We start from the raw sequence: 15,973 nt of genomic DNA, 5'->3' as shown, positions 1-15,973 counted from the left end.
CTCGGGTTTCTAAAATCGACTCCGACTCCGACTCCGGTCACAACTGTCGACTCCGACCGACTCCGACTCCGACTCCGACTCCGCAGCCCTGAGGAGTCGGAATTAGTTTTTGGAACTAGAAGTCAGGAGTCAGTAGTCACCGAAATTACATCGGCTCCGCTGCCCTGCTAGGGCGCTCAGGACGGATGCACTTAAGTTGCATTGCTGAGAAAAATCGAATAAACATTTTCACTAAATATTATAAGTTTCGCTTACGGGTGGCCGTTACTCACAGCTGGTGGTACAATATCGAGACGCACAGCCGTTACCCAATGCCGAGTCGCACAGTGAGTCGCACAGCCGTTACACACAGCCGGAGGCACCATGCCGAGTCACACAGCACCAACAGATCTGGCCGTGCCACACCGAGTCGCACAGCCGTTACACACAGCCGGAGGCACCACGCCGAGTTGCACAGCACCAACAGATCTGGCCGTGCCACACCGAGTCGCACAGCCGTTATACACAGCCGGAGGCACCACGCCGAGTTGCACAGCACCAACAGATCTGGCCGTACCACACCGAGTCGCACAGCCGTTACACACAGCCGGAGGCACCAATTGCCGAGTCGCACAGCACCCACACATAGCCGGCCGTACCACACCGAGTCGCACAGCCGGTACACACAGCCGGAGGCACCATGCCGAGTTGCACAGCACCAATAGAGCCGGCCGTACCACATCGAGTCGCAAAGCCGTTACACACAGCCGGAGGCACCATGCCGAGTCGCACAGCACCCACACAGAGCCGGCTGCACCACACCGAGTCACACAGCACCACGCCGACTCGTAGTCGCTACACGAGCCGGTTTACCAGCTCACCTAGAGCTCCTTGCATGATGGCCAACTTTTCTATCGGCTCTTTTCAGCTGCCGGACCTCGTCCAGTCAGGCTAAGGGACCGAAGGGGGAGGTGGAGACGGGTGCTCACCAACTTCCTGGACACGCGGGTGCCGAGCTGAGGCTGCTTGACGGCAATGAACAGCTTGAGACGCTATATGACTCGCGGCCCCTGATCTGCACTTGCCCCCATCAGCAGGCAGAAGTTCCGCTCGAACTCCTCCACAGCGGCCATCCAGGCTTGTGACAGAACAAACAGCTGGCCTCGGCTGATCGTCACAATTCAGCTGTTCGGCAGGGTGTTCAGTGTCTCCAGCGGCGCCCGAGAAGTCAGGAGACCGGCTACCGAGGGTGGCGTCGATGTGGTGACACTTGTATGCCACGAAGCCGGCAACAAATGCCAGCCCCTCGCGCTGAGCTTCCAGGTTGGAACTCGTCAGCTCGGCGCCGGCCATGGCTGCCAGCGTCGACACCGGCAGCGGCACTGTGAAAGCAGTATTACGCTACATCACTTGAAAGACATTGACAATTAAATATTGTGCAACAAAAGAAAAAACGTTAACACTTAAATGAGCCTAGTCTACGCACTGAAAGTGACAGATTTCGCGGACAACGAAAAATGCATGCCCTTTGGCTTTGCATTAATCCATTTTCCCGTTACTATTAACCCTCGCCGGCACAGGCCATTTTGCGTCCTTCGACGGCACAAGGGGGGGGGGGGTTGGTTGGTACGACCCCCCTCGCGTTTGGCCCCTGATCGAGCTAGAGCTTCGCGGAAAAAAACGAGCGTGTTGCCCGTCACGAGAAGAAGCCGATGATACCCAATTTTAAGGTCCTAGGTCATCGGGTGACCTCCCAGGTCAGGTCAATGACCCGAAAACCGGGAAAATCGGGACCTGTTAGAAAGACGTAAATTGTGGCTGCTATGCGGTTTTCCGGGGTGCTGATCACGAATATCGTGTTAGTTTTGATCAGAGATGATGTCTTTAAGCATTTAGACCAGGTCGGGTCAGGTCAGGTCAGGTCAACCGGTAGGGGTTGTGACGGGTATTCGTAATACGTGTCAACCGCCTCTGACAGCTTCGTAACATGTTACGAAGACACCAAAACTACTTCGTAAATGTTCAAATGGTTGCCAAATTCGAATTCAGCTAAAAAAAACTAGCCTAGAAACATGTAAAACTCGAAAAAGTGAACCGAGGTCACCCGAGGTCACCAAAGGTCAATGACCTGACCTGACCATCAGGTGACCTTGACACCCACCCTAATGTATGGGAGCGACATCACAGTGTCCCAAAATTTGCCAGTTTGGGTGGGAAGCAACATCCAAATCAAAATAATTTTTCACTCTCACCTCCAATTTTCCAGAGCGATTTTTCACTCCCTAGTTTACCAATTAAGAGCATCTGCGTGCACCTTGTACCACTCCCTCCATATTCGATTCAATGATTTTTAAGGCAGCTCCCAGCCTCCCACATCCTCCAACACTCACAAATTAATTGTTGATATCTGTTTTCTGCTCTTTTTTTGTACTCTTCTAACTGGCAATTTTCCACTCTCAACCCTCTTTATAGTGACGAATATTCCCCTCTGACACCCAAGCCAAAATATAATTTTGGGACACCGCGACATCAAATCACATGTTTGAACGTTTGAAACCACAAAAAGCTTGCAAACGCGCGGCTAATGTTAGCCGACATACGCCGAATCGCGATTCCGGCCAAACATGGTCTCGGAAAAGAGGTCACAGGTCAAAGGTCATTGGGGTCAGGGTCATGAAATTTTCAGGGTAGGTGTAAAATTGGTCAATGCGAGGCTACTGAAAGTTTCGTCGCGATCGGCCGCTTTTTACGCGAGTTATTCGCGAAAAACCCTAGGGGGGGGTGCATCACCCCCCCCCCCCTGTGCCGGCGAGGGTTAAGCCTCGTTTGGCGACTGCCCCCCGAATTCGCTCGTGATTAGCATGGCACTTTTTCAGAAGGAAAAGTGTCTGCGTATAAAATTGTTCAAACATCAACCAAGACTGAAACAACTCAGTTTTTTTCTAAGCACTAGTTAGGACCAGCATAGGTCATTATCAGAGCATTTAGTGGATGTGACTTGAGACATCACCTTATTGGATTGCGTGGCGGCCTTATGCCGACAAAAAGTTACCATTACTCATGGCAAAAAGAATGTTTTGATGCATTTTACCAATGGGAATTAAAATGGTGTCGCTCAAGACGTTCCAGGATTTCTAACACTAATGGATATTTGTGAGCACTTTTAATGTGAGTGAAAACATAAACCATTAGACTTACTTGTCAGAGGTCCCTGCTGGCTGGTCTAGAGGTTGCTCGCAGGTTGCCCCCAGAATCTCCTTGACCTCCTTTGCATGGTCCTCCTCAGGGACATACTCGCCCTCGCCTCAACTTTCCTGTAAACAGAAAACTCTGAGCACAAACAAATTTGGCTAACATCATGCTGACAGTACAAGCAACTAATAAATAAATTTGAATAAGATTAAGCAGTAAGCACCTACCCATGAAATAACTTTAGTGACCAATTTGAAAATAAACAATAATACCGTGCAAAAACATTTGTTTTCATTTTTACAGCTCTGATAACATTGCAACGTGACTGAGATGAACCCAGCCCACAGTATGTGACCATACTATATACAATTTAAATTTTAATGATAAAAAGTACCTAAGGAGCTCATTTATATTTCAATTTGCCATTGTAGCACTAGTTTGTTTACATTGCGTGCTTTCTCTAAACATTTTATTTGTTGAGTGTATCATGTTAGGTCAAGGTACTTATGCGCACTGCGAGCACTGAAAAATTATTACCTACCAGCTTAATTGCAAAAATGGAAACTTTAAAAAAACGCCAGATTATGTTAAGATCCGTTGCAAAATGAATACCTTGGTTGAAGTTCCTCAGGATGTTCCCACCTTGAAATACTTGGTTGTTCTTCATGATATATGAGACGAAACGTAATACAAAGTGTGGTTGCCACTTATGTTAAGCTTTTGCGACCTTTAAACACATGAAAATGTGTTTATATTATTAAACAAACATATTAAAACTTTGCATAGCAACCAAAGTAATAACACGCAACGGTCGGAAAACACTGCGCCGGTGCGCCAGAATTGACTACATTACTCGAATCTCAGCGACCAATCAGCTTTCGAGCATCCCAGTGACGTCACATTGGCAGCATTTGGTAGCAATTTCCTTGTACGTGTGTCCCTATGGCGATGAACCCCCCCTGACTGGAATTGTTTACACCTCCGTAACTAAGCACATTTGCGTAGTTGCCGTAATTTATCAAGCGTCCTACAAATTACAATTTCGTGTCAACACTTATTTCTTACGAGAAATTATAAAACAATTATGTTGAATTTTAATCTTAAAAATTATTTATGAAAAAACAAAATTGATATTGATGACCATCCTTTATTAAATCAATATATTGAAAACAGCAGAAAGCCAGCTAAGCAGGGCCTCGTTTCATAAAAGGAATTACTTACGGCGTTCCGTCAATTATGCCAGATTTGGCGTATTTGATGCCAATTCGGTTTCATAAAGCCGGAGACCGGAGTAATTCACGCCATCGAAATTACGGAGCTTCATTTACGGCAAATGCTCGATTCCGGACCAATTGATGCCATTTGGGTTCAGGGTTTCATAAAACGACGCAATTAACGCCAAATATTTTATCAAGTTCTTGATATCAGTGGTGTAAACTACGCACAAAAATGTTGCGTGACTTTGAATTAATGTGAAGATTCGAAGCTAACTTTTAATATATTTTATAATGTTGAGCCCGGCGAGGAAGAAAGAACAGCCAAAATGAGAAAAAGAAACTGCAAATCTTCTGAACCAGTCGCTTTTTGTGGCCACCATCGGAATTTTGTTTATTCGCCGCGCCGCGCCACTTTCGTAGTTAGGCACTTCTGCTTAGCTGGCTTTCTGCTGTTTTCAATATATTGATTTAATAAAGGATGGTCATCAATATCACGGTGACTATAAATAATCAATATCAATTTTGTTTTTTCATAAATAATTTTTAAGATTAAAATTCAACATAATTGTTTTATAATTTCTCGTAAAAATAAGGGTTGACATGAAATTGTAATTTGTAGGACGCTTGATAAATTACGGCAGCTACGCAAATGTGCTTAGTTACGGAGGTGTAAACAATAGGGCTCGGACCTGAAAATTCAGACTCATCACCACTTTATGTTATTGCCATCGGTTAATTCAAAAATGAGCATAAAATTTGTATATATTCTCTAGTTCTTTAGATATTTGAGTTTTAATTCATGCCCCGGGGCTATTTAGCCGGCCGACGGTTGTGTGACGTCACAACACAGCAGCCCCGAGCCGGTATGGTTTTAATGCGTACCTTGAAGCAAGGGCGGCGCCACCGTGGGGGCAGTGGGGGCAGACTGCCCCCACTGGCAGGAGGCCGTGGGAGCAAGACTATGTTTTTGCCCCCACAAAATTTGGGTGATGTTGAAAAGGGAACAGAAGAGCAGTGCAACATTCATGATAAGCGGTTATAGTACGCCTGTTTTTGACGGTCCCCGTATCAAGTGCATCAGCAAAACGTTCGTTCTCGGACCGGCTGTCGCATATCTCCTCTCCCACTCATTCTCCTACTCATGTTCATTCACCGTGATTGACTCCCGACAAATCATCGCCGTCACTTGCTGGCTGTGCGTCCAGTTAGCGATGGACATTGGCTACAGACTGGTAGGCCTCAATCACCCTTAATCGTCGAGAATGGTCACGTGCTGACTAAATACTAAGACGTACCCGTATCGGAGACCTCTATGTTGCGGCGTTAGCCGTCTCTGTAGGAAGCGGGCTCTCTAGCAAAAGCTATTTTGTCTACAGAAATTGGTTACTGTGGAGCATATTGCTACCAGCCATGGCAACCACGTAAGCTCAGTTACGAACCAATTTCAGCGTGCCTTTAAAGGGACCCTCCCACCTTAACATTAGTTTTGAGTTGAGATAGCCAAGTTTGCGGCCAGGCTCAGAAACCACCATTTCTCCTGGTCGCAACCCCCGCAGCTTTATGGTGTTCAAGAAATTTCTTCCCTTTACTTGCAGGGTGGGACCAGCGTAGTCCCTATCTCTTAACCATTAGCGGTTTCTTGATGACGTCAGCAGTCATTTCAACGCCCGCCATTCCTTGAACCCGAGTTTTGCTGACCTTGAGCTCCCTTTTTTATAAACGTGAAATGAGAAATCCGTCGTCGGCGCTGAGAAAGCCTATTGCTTTTCATTTTAATTTGAATATTAGAAGATACCCGCCACTGGAACTTGGACTGATATTATACCAAGGCCGAAGATGATCAAGCTGCCTGCTATATCTGGAGCTTGGTGTTCAACTTCAACATGGAATAAAAACAAAATATCAAAGCAAACTGGATATGGTACTACAAGTTAAAGTCCAAAGAAATTTGAAAAGCTGACAATTGACATTAATTCTTTTCCTGCAAGGTTTCCATATGGAGATCACACCATGAAGAAATATTTTTGATGTTAACAGTTAAAAGGGGATTGATCTTCCAGTTTTGACGAAAGACGCTGCTGACTGTCTTTGGAAAAGGATGTCGGCATGAGGTGCAATTTTGCTTGTGAAGTGGTTATAACTGGTCTTTTCACAGTATTAAATTAAATGTGCCATTGCAGCCAAGTGTGTTATCATGTAAGGTAAAATCAAAACTACAATGTTGGTTTTACGAGCATTGAGAAGGCTGGTAGGTAACACCTGCCTGTGCTCGTAAATCATGCTGCCAAAGTATTCTAAATTAATTTTATCATACACTTTTGTTGTCCAGAATGGTTGCACTATTGTTTGGTATCATATTATTCCATGTAAATATGGTAGTGTAAAGTCCGACCAACATGTTACCAGATTTGAAGCTGTTACGTTACCTAAGTACCTGTTTTTTACTGGCATGGTGAATGTCACCTGGATTTTGTTTTGAGGTGCAGACCTAGTAACTCTGACTACATGGGTTTGAAGCTATTATCTATTCTGTTTTTACTGGCCTGGTGAATGGCGACTGATGTTGTCCGTGGATGGCACTGAAACAAATTTTAAGTGTCATGTACAGTGTTTTAATACAATGATGAGGGCTGAAAGTTGTCTTGTTTAGAGTGGTGAAAGTTCAGGATATGCCAGCCACCATGGTGGGTCAGAGTTAATGTGTTGCAGTCAGTTCGGCTTTGGCAAGCACACAGATGGGCGGGCATACGCATCAAGACCTGCTCTGCCATACTTTCAGCCAATTTTACCTAGGTAAGTCTTTTCTTTTTTTCTGCCAAAAGCTATGACATTGTGAATTTCAGTGCTGTGGCCTGTGTGTAGCTTTCAGGAAAGCAATTCTAAATAAAGCTCTGATAAAGTGCAAAATCAGCAATGCAGCCATCTATTACATTTTCTACAACATCTTACTTGTTCCTTGCATGGAGAGAAAAATGCAATGTTATGAATTCGTTTATTCACATAATTTGACAAGCATGCAGTTACCTGCTACTATCACTGCACAAAACAGAGCAGAAAACATCAGTTGATCAAACACAAGACACAACAGAAGTTTACAACATAGGGCTGCCGAACCTACTTCCTCCCACCACAGTTGATGCCATTTCCTAGCCTGGCTTGATGTGAGCACTGAATTGCTGCTTTGTCTAATTACAGCTCACTACCATTCAACTTAAACTACTCTCTTTAAAGTAAGAGTGAGAGCGTTCAGTGTTCATAGCAGCTCGACAGACGACAGACAACAAACATCTTGACAAACCAACCAGTATTTGATTTGGCTAATGATTTATGTGCTTGTTGTATCATGGCCAAACTACTTTAAAAGCAATAATCCCTGTTTCATCTTTATCTTGCTTTCATTTCCATTTGAACTCAGATCTTGAAACAATCATCTGAAGTGATATCAGATACTGGCTTCTGTTTCTCTTGAAAGCAAGTTAAAACAACAATGATAAACTAAGGCAGGAGATGTGAGTTGTGGCAGTAGATTTTTGATTCAACATATGTCAACCTTATATTGCTTGAGACCTCTGTGACAGACAAACAAATATTTATAGTTTTTTGATAGTTTGCATTCTTGGCTTGATTTAACAGATCAGCTGTGAACCTTGACTTTGAAATCACATAAATGTCATGGTACCCGAACGAATCCTTGCATGACATTTATTCGTAGCACAATTTTTTTCGTCCGCATTTCTTCGTCTACAAATCTTCGTCGGTGCATTTATTTGTCCCTCAATGCTTACTCTTGCATATATTTGCGTTGAAGAAGAAATGCGAGCCGATTTTCATAGACCCTGATGCGAGACAAAGTAATGCGATACGAATAAATGCCCTGACGAAGATTTGCAGACGAAGAATTGCGATACGAAGAAATGCCATTAGAAGAATTGTCCTGGAATCCTTTATTGGCCATCATATAAATATTGACCTTGATAAGATAAACGCATCATTCGCGCAATATTTGTCGCACTTTGATACCAAACTATTGCTTCCAAATGCCGACGTAAAGAAAACCTTTATGTGACGTCATAGAAACAGCGGAGTTCCCAAAAAGTAAACAAAAATAAAAGTCTTATATCTCGAAAACGGGTGAATATTTTCCGGTAAAATTTGGTAGATGTTCATTTTCGCTCTTTGTGATTCACGCTACATCACTTTTATGCCAATTCATTAACTTTTTTGAAGGTGGGAGGGTCCCTTTAAGCAAGAGAGCCTATAAACGTAAAATTTAGGTGAAAACGAACTTATGGGACACCCTGTAGATATCCACACCAATCTCACGTGCTTTTAAGCATTTTTGGGATGTTTCGGTTGGTTTCAGGTTCAGTCCGAGCTCAGTCTGGGTTTCGGTGGTTTTGCCCGGTGTGTGCCCTCAGTTCCGTTCATCCAATTCTGGCCCAAGGCAACGCAAGAGCGCTGCCGGCATCTAGTAATTAAGACATGTTTTCCCATACTGAGGCTCTTAAATGAATGCTTAGAGCAAAATGGATGCCAGAATCGTGATCAGCGGCTACGAAATCATCACAAAGGACTTTTTTTGTGTCAAAGTCAACCAAAGGTCATTCGAGGCAGGGGCCCGGGAACGATTTTGAAGTTGGGGAGCGAGCCTAAAATACCTGACATGATGCATATGAAACAGCGGCATAGCTAGGGGTCTAGGGGGACACGTACCCCCATCGGGTTCAAAGGGACCCTCGGGTCCGAGGGGCCCTGCGACGCCATTTGACCGCTGAAGGTTAACGATGGCCATATTACTACTCAGAAGGGCCCATGGGGCTCGTTAGATCACCTCATGGGCCCTAAATAACCACACTAAGATCTCCATAAGGGTCCCACGCCGGCTTCTGAGGCCCTCTTGCGACTTATAAGGGCACCTCGGTGGTCTCCAAAGGCCCGTTACTGGCCTCTGAGGGGTCTTACTGGCTTATGAGACGCCAGTTCTAGGGGCATTTCCCGCCTGTGATGGTCCCACACTTATTTTTCTGAGGGCCCCATAACGGCAACTGTGGGGCCCTCGTCGGCGCCTATGAGGGCCCACACCGGTGTCTCTGAGGGTTTCACACCCCCAACTCTGAGTGCCTACATGACCATTGCCTATTAACCCTATTCCTGGCGGGGGGGGGGGGCCTCAGGAGCCCCCCCTGAGGTTTTTTGGTTATTTCTCCCAAACGCGTTGAGCTAGGAAGCTCAAATTTTCTGACTTTTCCTATAAGGCTTCTACGCAACATATCTGAAAATTTTGAGTTGATCTGACCTCAGGTCAGGTCACCAGAGGCGGTTTGGTGACCCTACCTCAAAAAAGTTTGCAATCACGCCAGAGCTAGAGTTTTTGACCGATCAATTTCTTCTCTTCAGGCTTTAGTTAGGGTACCAGTATGTGCAATTTGTATATCTCGGAATTTTGATATCGGTGACCTAAGGTCAGGTCAGTTTCGCGACCTCCCCATTATAAGTCAATGGGGGAAAAATCAACTCCCTGTTTTTACCCCTAAAACGGGTCGGAATGGCCCCATATACCATACATGACTTCATATACGATCAACCTTCACTACCTTGAGGTCTGTTTTGCTGTTGGGCAGCTGTGAGGTCATGTGACGTCATCAAAGGTCACCAAAGGTTTTTGGCCAATAACTCCATACAGGAACAAGATACAGACGCGTGGATGGTCTCATTGTGTTCAGCTCGTCAAGACGCATCGATTGATATACATGATGACCTCGAGGTCACGTGACCTGAGGTCAACCTTTGACCTTGACCTTTCGAGGTCAACATATATATCATTCGATGCGGATTGACGAGAGGATCACGATGATGCCCTTAGTTTGTTCCTATCTTGACTAATTCGAAAGTTATTCGAGAAAAACTCTCTCCATATCTAGCGCCGCCATTTTGACTTTTTCGACCACTGTGACGTCATCTTTGACCTGACCTGAAAATGACCTTAGTAAAAATTGTAGATCTTGTCCATGCGTATCCGATGCCGTTTACCGCTTGTCGCTATCTTGCTTCGTTCTCGAGATCTCAGGGGGGGGCCGAATCGGCCCCCCCCCGCCAGTTTCTTGTCCCGGCGGAGCCCGCCAGGAATAGGGTTAAAGCCCTATATCGGCGGCTCTGAAGATCCAACCAACACCTGCGCATCTAAAGGCCACCCACTGGTGACTTTTGAGGGCCCCACACCGGTGACTCTGAGGGCCCCACCGGCGTCTGACAGTACCATGCTGGTCTCTAAGGACCCCACAGGACTTCTTCTGCCGGCCTAAGGACCCCTTGCTGGTCACTCATACCCCCTGCCGGCTTGTAGAGAGTTCGCGTCAGCAGCTCTAAAGGCCCCACACCCGTCTGTAACGGCTCCACACCAGCGTCTATGAGGGCCCACATCAACGCCTGTAAGGACCCTCATCGGCGCCTCTGAGAAAATCTATGTACTGCACCTCTGAGCGCCCACACCGGCACCTGCATGACAGCCCCACACCGGTGCCTCTAAAGGCCCCTTACCGGCGGCTCTGAGGGCCCTAGGCCGGTGATTCTGAGGGTGCTACCTACCGATAACCGAAGGCACCACACAAGCCCTTGGTGTCACTGAGCTTTAATCCCATACCGGTCCTCCGAGGGCGCCACGTCAGTGCACTCATTGCCCCACGCCCCTCCCTCACACCCGGAACTAGGTTATAACTATAGCAACGATTTTACCACCCTTGTACGTTAGGTATGTATTTAATCTCAAAGTTGACTCAAAATGGTCCAGTATAAAATCTGGCCTGCCAAACTTATGGCCAAGGTCATGCCCAAATCAAAGCGGGATGACAACAGCAGATGTTGTTAAATCGATACTGCGTCAGCAGAAACCATTCAGATGGCAAGGAACATGCCGTGTGTTGATGTTAAGATGTATAAAGGAAACGAGAAGGAAAGAAGTCCGGAAAAGGGAGGAAATATCTTTTCTCGCTGCCTCAATGTTGAGGGGGCGCCGCCCCCTCGGCTCCCAAGTTGGGGGGGGGGGGCAAGCGCCCCCGCTGCCCCCCCCCCTGTTCCCGGATCTATGAATTTCGAGGTCACATGAGAACCATAATAATTTTGAATGGCAACATCTAGGGGCAAGGTGCTCATGGATTTTGCAGATTGGCGTATCAGACAACAGTCGGGTCACCTCAAGCTTGCCCCCACTAGCGAAAATTCGTGGCGCCGCCACTGCCTTGAAGGCATTTAGCCGTGTTTAGAGAGGCGATGTTTTCCAGTTAGCTGGGACCTTTGCATTTGTTTGGTGCAGTAATATCGGACTGAAGATAGTGAAACGGCTTGGGGAAGCATTTTGAATTAAAAAAAAAAAACAGCATGTCTAGTGCTAATAGTGGCACTGATGAAGTGGAGTCTCTGGTGCAGGCTGAGGCTGGCGATCCGTTGCTGTCCCTAGATCAGGATGAGGGATTGGGACCACGGTCTGCCACTCAAACTGGGAAAAAGAAGAGATGGTGCTTTGTGCCAGGCTGCAAGAGCTCCAGTGCAACCACTCCAAACAAAATATTCTTATATGTACCCAGAGATGTCAAGAAACGGAAGCTGTGGGCTCGCTTAGCGAGAAGGGAGGATGCTGGCAGTTAGACTTCAACTAATCACTGGTTCTGCTGTGAAGATCACTTTGATGTGAGTAAAGTAGTGAACAAACTAGGGTTACCCGCGTGCTCCGCAACGCGAAGAAGGGTTATTTTTGACCCGTGGGTATTGGGTTGGTCTGTGTCGATTTGGTTGGCATCCATTTCGTTCGATTGCTTTTCGACGGCCAAGCATTTTGTAATAAAAGTAAAACAAAAAAGATACATCGCATCGAGGTGCCCGTGTCGTATTACCATGCGTTCTACTTTAGAATGATTCGGAAACTGGCGTGAAGTCTTTTGAGGACCATCGATGAATTTCGCTAAAATGACAAAGTAATGGTTTGGAACATTTACATTTTTAAGAATACTGTTGCTCATCATGGAAAAATGAAGAGTGAATATTGGACAGAATTGAATGCTCTATCCAATGGTACCATATTCAATTCCCAAAGGTATCAGGTTATGCAGCAAAGCTCGTGTAATTAATAAAGTGGCACATCATTGGCAAACACCATTTTCTCCTGTGATTTGCACCACCTTGATTTGAATCAATCAGCTTTTCACAATTTTTATATGAGAGGCGGTACATTTCTCTTGCAAATAGGCGTTGTTTCAACTCGCTCCATTTAACGGTCACCTAAAAATAAAATCAATTCCAAAATCCTTCAAAAACCGCATTTTTTAACAAAAGTGCCCTCCACGGTGCACGTGGCGCGTGCCATCCCCTGCACCGCACACCATTCGATAGCCCGTTCAATTCTGTACACGATGCTGTTTTCCCCGTGCCGGTCGGACCCCTGGTCACCAAGATATTGCACGGGAACTGGACCCGTGTCGGCCAAAATTAGCCGTTTTCGCCCGATTTCGCACGCCGATTTATACATGTAAAGTCTATGACGCGAATTTGCACTTTTTGAGCACGCGCCACGCGCTCCCTATCAATCCGATCGAGCTGAGACCCCTCAAAGACACGTCGCGCATCCTTGATCTATAAGTTGTGCAAATTTCACCGGGCTAGGTGCAACGGTCTGGCCTGTAGTCCACGCAAAGCACCACCAAGTCGGGACCTCGGTAACGGACAGACGCACCCTCCTCAAATAGTAATATAGATATACCAACCTTTAAATAGGTAGCATGACCCCAGCTTGTTTGAAACGGAGATTACTACCTAACTTATGTGTGTAAGACTGTTGCCTATCATCATCGCCCATCAGTTTGAACTGTGAAACTCTGCAACAATAACTGTCATCAGTCATCACTTGTTTGTTCAAATTCTAATATTGTCTGTGTGTAGGAATGTATGCTTGCAGCACATACCTACATATGTGTCCATAAAGGTGTGTGCCTGCCTAAATTTTGAGTCATTATCATCCAAGAAACTCATTCGGTAAATGTGTTAGCATTTTTGTCATGCATATACTAACATGCATTTTTGCTTTCTAGTTGGAGAATGATGCACAGAACTACAGGAGGTACTGCATGGTTGGGGGTAAGCTTCTTCTGAAAAGTGAAGCTGTCCCGCATAAATTTGCATGCCAACCAAAGCGCATCAAAGACAGTCGGGAGAGAACTACGTCCGTCAGGCGAAGCCAAGCAACACAGCTGGAGGCTGCACTTGCTTTAGATGATGAGGTAAGTGAATGTCAACTATGCTAAGTTTATGCATATCTGGACTCGCTGCAAATGTTCCCTAGCAAATTAACTGATCGTGTTTTCAATGCTGCATATTGGTGGTTCAGGTTCAGAAATTGTGTTGGACTTTGAGGCCCGGTGATGCGGAGGCTTTATATCTTGTTCCTTGGCATTGCATTAGGTACTAAGTAGGTACATCCTAGGTTACATCACTGCTATTTAATATTTCACACTACCTACCATGTAGTCGCAACTCACAGCTAGTACCTGTCTCAGTATCATCAACACCTTGAAGAGTAAGCCATTGCACCCAGCCACTCACCCTCAGCATGTCGTGTCTAGTCCCCACATCATATAACTATAGACATTTAATCATGACAAGATGGACTCTCTGTTCTTCAGGATGCTTCACCAGCAGATACTGCCGAGCCAGTTGAAGACCCAGAGGTGCCTGCTCTACCATCCCGGAAAGCTGTCGGGTGCCAAACGGAGACAACCACAACGACCTCGGCTTGCCAGACAGACATGTCTTCATCACCACTGGAAGGTCCTTCTACACTCCGTGCCGAGGAATCAGGTGATGATTCGAGTTCTAACCAGGATATCACTGATGTACAGGACAAAGACTTTGAGGTTGACAGTGGTGGTGATGAAACTGATGCCGATCTGGAGTTTGACTATGAGCATTTTGTTCGTGATCGAATCAGAAAGCTGTGTGAAAAGGATCCCAAGAGATATATTGGTGTTCCAGCAGGGTACCTCAAGGTCATTGAAATTTTGGCTAGGGATCACATCGAGCCAGAGCACGGAGGTGGGTCAAAACTCACAGCTTTTGATGTTTGCTTGCTCGTTTTAATGAAAATCAAGCAAAACAAAAGCTTTGACCTGATCGCAGATGATTTTGGGATTTCACGTAGCTATGCCAGCAGGCTGTTCGCGAAACATCTCCCTTTCATCGCATCAGCAATGCGAGAACTTGTTTACTGGCCAAAAACTGAAGCCATCAGGCAGACCCTACCGCTGGCCTTTAAGGCCCGGTTCGCTCGAACAACTTGCATTATAGACTGCATGGAAATTCAGGTGGAGAAACCAAGTGGCTCCTTCAAGCAGTCTATGACGTACTCATCATACAAATCGTGCAATACTGCAAAATATCTGTTGTCCATCACGCCGAACGGATTTGTAAATTTCATTTCCAAAGGATATGGGGGCCGAAGCTCTGACATGGCCATATTGGAAACGAGTGGGTTCATGGATAACCTCGAGCCTGGAATGATTGTGATGGCTGACCGTGGTTTCAAGAGTTTGGAACCACTGCTGGCGCAAAAAGGGTGCACGCTGGTCCGCCCGTCATCTGTGAGCAGTAGCAGTGTCATGACAAAAAAGGAAGTGAAGTGGTCAAAACAGATCGCTAGTCTGAGGATACACGTAGAAAGAGCCGGGTGAGAAAGAAAGAGACGGGTGCGTGAGTTCGAACTGCTTCGACCGAACGCGTGCATAGAGCATCAGTTGTGGTCACTGTTAGATGAGTGTGTCCTTACAGTATGTGCACTTACCAACCTTCAACCGCCTCTGATTAGGGTGTAGGACCGCAAAGAAGTCGTGACTAGACTTCCCTACGTAAAAACACAGGTCTCGAAGGCTAGTGAGCAAACTCATGTTGACGGCGAACTGTTCTGTAGTTACCTCGGTCATTGCAGATATTCAGCGTCTTTTTGCGTTCCTCCTATGTCATGTGTACATGTGTTAATGCGCTTGCGTCGCAGACCGTACCCATACTGTAGCTCCGTCTGTCAGGCACGAGACGTGCGTGTGTTCGTACTGATGTGATGACAGCACGTACGTGGCTGTTCCCGCAAATCGCGACCGTAACGCTGTGTAGCAGTTCCCGTCTTCAATCACGAGGCGTCGTTTTTGTCGCCTTCTTTGCGCGTTAATGCTCTCGCGAACTTTGAGCTTTGTCTTGTGCATGTGCCAGTCCCGGAGAGTGTTTGTGTTATGCATGCATGTGAAGATGCCCGCGAATCTCGGGCTTCTCTCGAGCGCCAGCTTCTTGTCTCGTTTAAGTGTATTGTTTACACATGAATATGTACAGTCCACAGCAGAAGTAATGTGGGGTTTCAGTCATGGGTATGTTCTGCTTCTGAAGCTTGGGAACGATTAGCCAGACTACAATGAAACTTTGAATGCAGCTTATATGTATCGTCACCCTTGCAGCTGCAACTTTAGCTATTGACATATTCTTTTCGATCACTCCGCATTAAATAATCGCCAGTCAAAGCCAACCGTTGAGATTGGTAAAACCCTACATTACTTTAG

At 46.0% G+C, this 15,973-nt stretch overlaps 1 protein-coding gene and 1 long non-coding RNA gene across 3 annotated transcripts; one reads left to right on the top strand and one right to left on the bottom strand.

Moving 5' to 3' along the window:
* Window positions 1–839: 839 nt before the first annotated feature.
* Window positions 840–3,990, bottom strand: LOC122384563. Its single transcript, XR_006257060.1, has 3 exons — window positions 3,784–3,990; window positions 3,178–3,293; window positions 840–1,361 (listed from the first exon to the last, which is right to left on the bottom strand). It is a non-coding gene; the product is annotated as an uncharacterized LOC122384563 (long non-coding RNA).
* Window positions 3,991–11,635: 7,645 nt separating this feature from the next.
* Window positions 11,636–15,741, top strand: LOC122384549. Of its 2 annotated transcripts, XM_043372086.1 has the most exons (3): window positions 11,636–12,071; window positions 13,466–13,654; window positions 14,057–15,741. In XM_043372086.1, the coding sequence occupies exons 2-3, from the start codon at window positions 13,502–13,504 to the stop codon at window positions 15,098–15,100; spliced, it is 1,197 nt and encodes a 398-aa protein (XP_043228021.1). In that variant the 5' UTR covers window positions 11,636–12,071; window positions 13,466–13,501; the 3' UTR covers window positions 15,101–15,741. The 2 variants fall into 2 exon arrangements, with proteins under 2 accessions (XP_043228021.1, XP_043228030.1); XM_043372095.1 differs by lacking the exon at window positions 11,636–12,071 and having other exon boundaries at window positions 13,397–13,654.
* The last annotated feature ends 232 nt before the right edge of the window (window positions 15,742–15,973 follow it).

Source organism: Amphibalanus amphitrite, unplaced genomic scaffold, assembly GCF_019059575.1.
Source record: "Amphibalanus amphitrite isolate SeventyFive unplaced genomic scaffold, NRLGWU_Aamphi_draft 000014F_arrow, whole genome shotgun sequence".
NCBI lineage: Eukaryota > Metazoa > Arthropoda > Thecostraca > Balanomorpha > Balanidae > Amphibalanus > Amphibalanus amphitrite.
This window is presented reverse-complemented; position numbering and strand designations above follow the sequence as displayed.